Source organism: Rhincodon typus, chromosome 41 (assembly GCF_021869965.1).
Source record: "Rhincodon typus isolate 14 chromosome 41, sRhiTyp1.1, whole genome shotgun sequence".
NCBI lineage: Eukaryota > Metazoa > Chordata > Chondrichthyes > Orectolobiformes > Rhincodontidae > Rhincodon > Rhincodon typus.
This window is the reverse complement of record NC_063372.1, coordinates 6,132,609-6,133,707: the sequence shown is the minus strand read 5'-3', so window position 1 is coordinate 6,133,707 and position 1,099 is coordinate 6,132,609. Positions and strand designations below refer to the sequence as shown.

The 1,099-nt window shown below is 44.9% G+C and overlaps 1 protein-coding gene across 2 annotated transcripts in view; it reads right to left on the bottom strand.

The window, feature by feature from the left end:
- LOC109923881 (receptor tyrosine-protein kinase erbB-4-like) overlaps window positions 1-734 on the bottom strand; it is a 136,310-nt gene extending 135,576 nt beyond the window's left edge. For both annotated transcript variants that reach the window (XM_048618933.1, XM_048618932.1), the window contains exon 1: window positions 31-734. In XM_048618933.1, the coding sequence (XP_048474890.1) occupies window positions 31-97 (67 nt within the window). In that variant the 5' untranslated portion in view covers window positions 98-734. The remainder of the gene's footprint in view (window positions 1-30) is intronic.
- Between the last annotated feature and the right edge of the window lie 365 nt (window positions 735-1,099).

The window sequence follows — 1,099 nt, the reverse complement described above, 5'->3', positions numbered from 1 at the left end:
AGGAGAAAGCATTGGGTCGACCCCACCTACCTGATTGTGAGGTAACACCATTTACAATCCATAGTACGTATATTTCCAACACCTGTAACTTGGTCATCTTGTCCAGAAATGCGCTCGTTTCTTTAATTTCCTGCCCTATGAAATCACTTCCATTGCATTTTCTTTTCAAACAGACGGCGATAGCATCGGGAATCCAGCTTTTGAAGACTTTGGGAAATGTTTTCAAAGTTTCTAATTTCAACTCTTAAGTAACTCGTGCAACCCGCTCCCAGTCAGTTTCACGCTTAGTACTATCAATTACATTGAGCTGATATGACATGAGATTGGCTGCTCTCCAGCTTTCTGAGGCCAATCGCATCATCAGGGAGGTGTGAAACTGCACCACAAAGCTATCTACAGTCGTTTCATGAAGCGAGGGAGTCATTTACGAAAGTAGACGGGATTTAAAGAATTGAGCTGTTAATATTGTGAAGAGACACAGATTATTTAAACGGTCTAATTTTGAGAAACACCGTTTCCGAAAATAAATCAGTTGCCCTTTACAGCAAATACATTAGTGTGTACAGCTTATTTAAGGGTCGGGAGCTCAAGGAAAGCTGAAATGAAAGGAATGGGGACTCTTGCCGGATTCATGAGCAAACCGATTTACATTTGCAGTCACTCGTCACGTTCCTTGAATCCTGAAATATAAGGCTTTACGTACGGTGGCCCCGAATTAAAACTGTCCATTAAACACAAATACATAACCATCTAAAAATACAGTCTTGCTACTGTAGCTGGAGGAACACAGCAGGCCAGGCAGCAGGAAAGTTGACGTTTCGGGTCGGGACCCCTCTTCAGACCCGAAACAAGAACTTTCCTGCTCCTCTGACGCTGCCTGACCTGCTGTGTTCCTCCGGCTCCACACTGTATTGACCGACTCCAGCATCGGCAGTTCTTGCTATCTCCTCCACTGTAGCTCCCTACATTTCTTGTTCTACCTTCCACCCCTGAAGGCGCGGGTTAAAAGTGGATTGCAGTCCTGTGATTGAGAGCAGGCCGAACCCACACAGTGGAAGGCTCATGAGGCTGATTTTATTCCTTCCTAGTGGAGAACCAC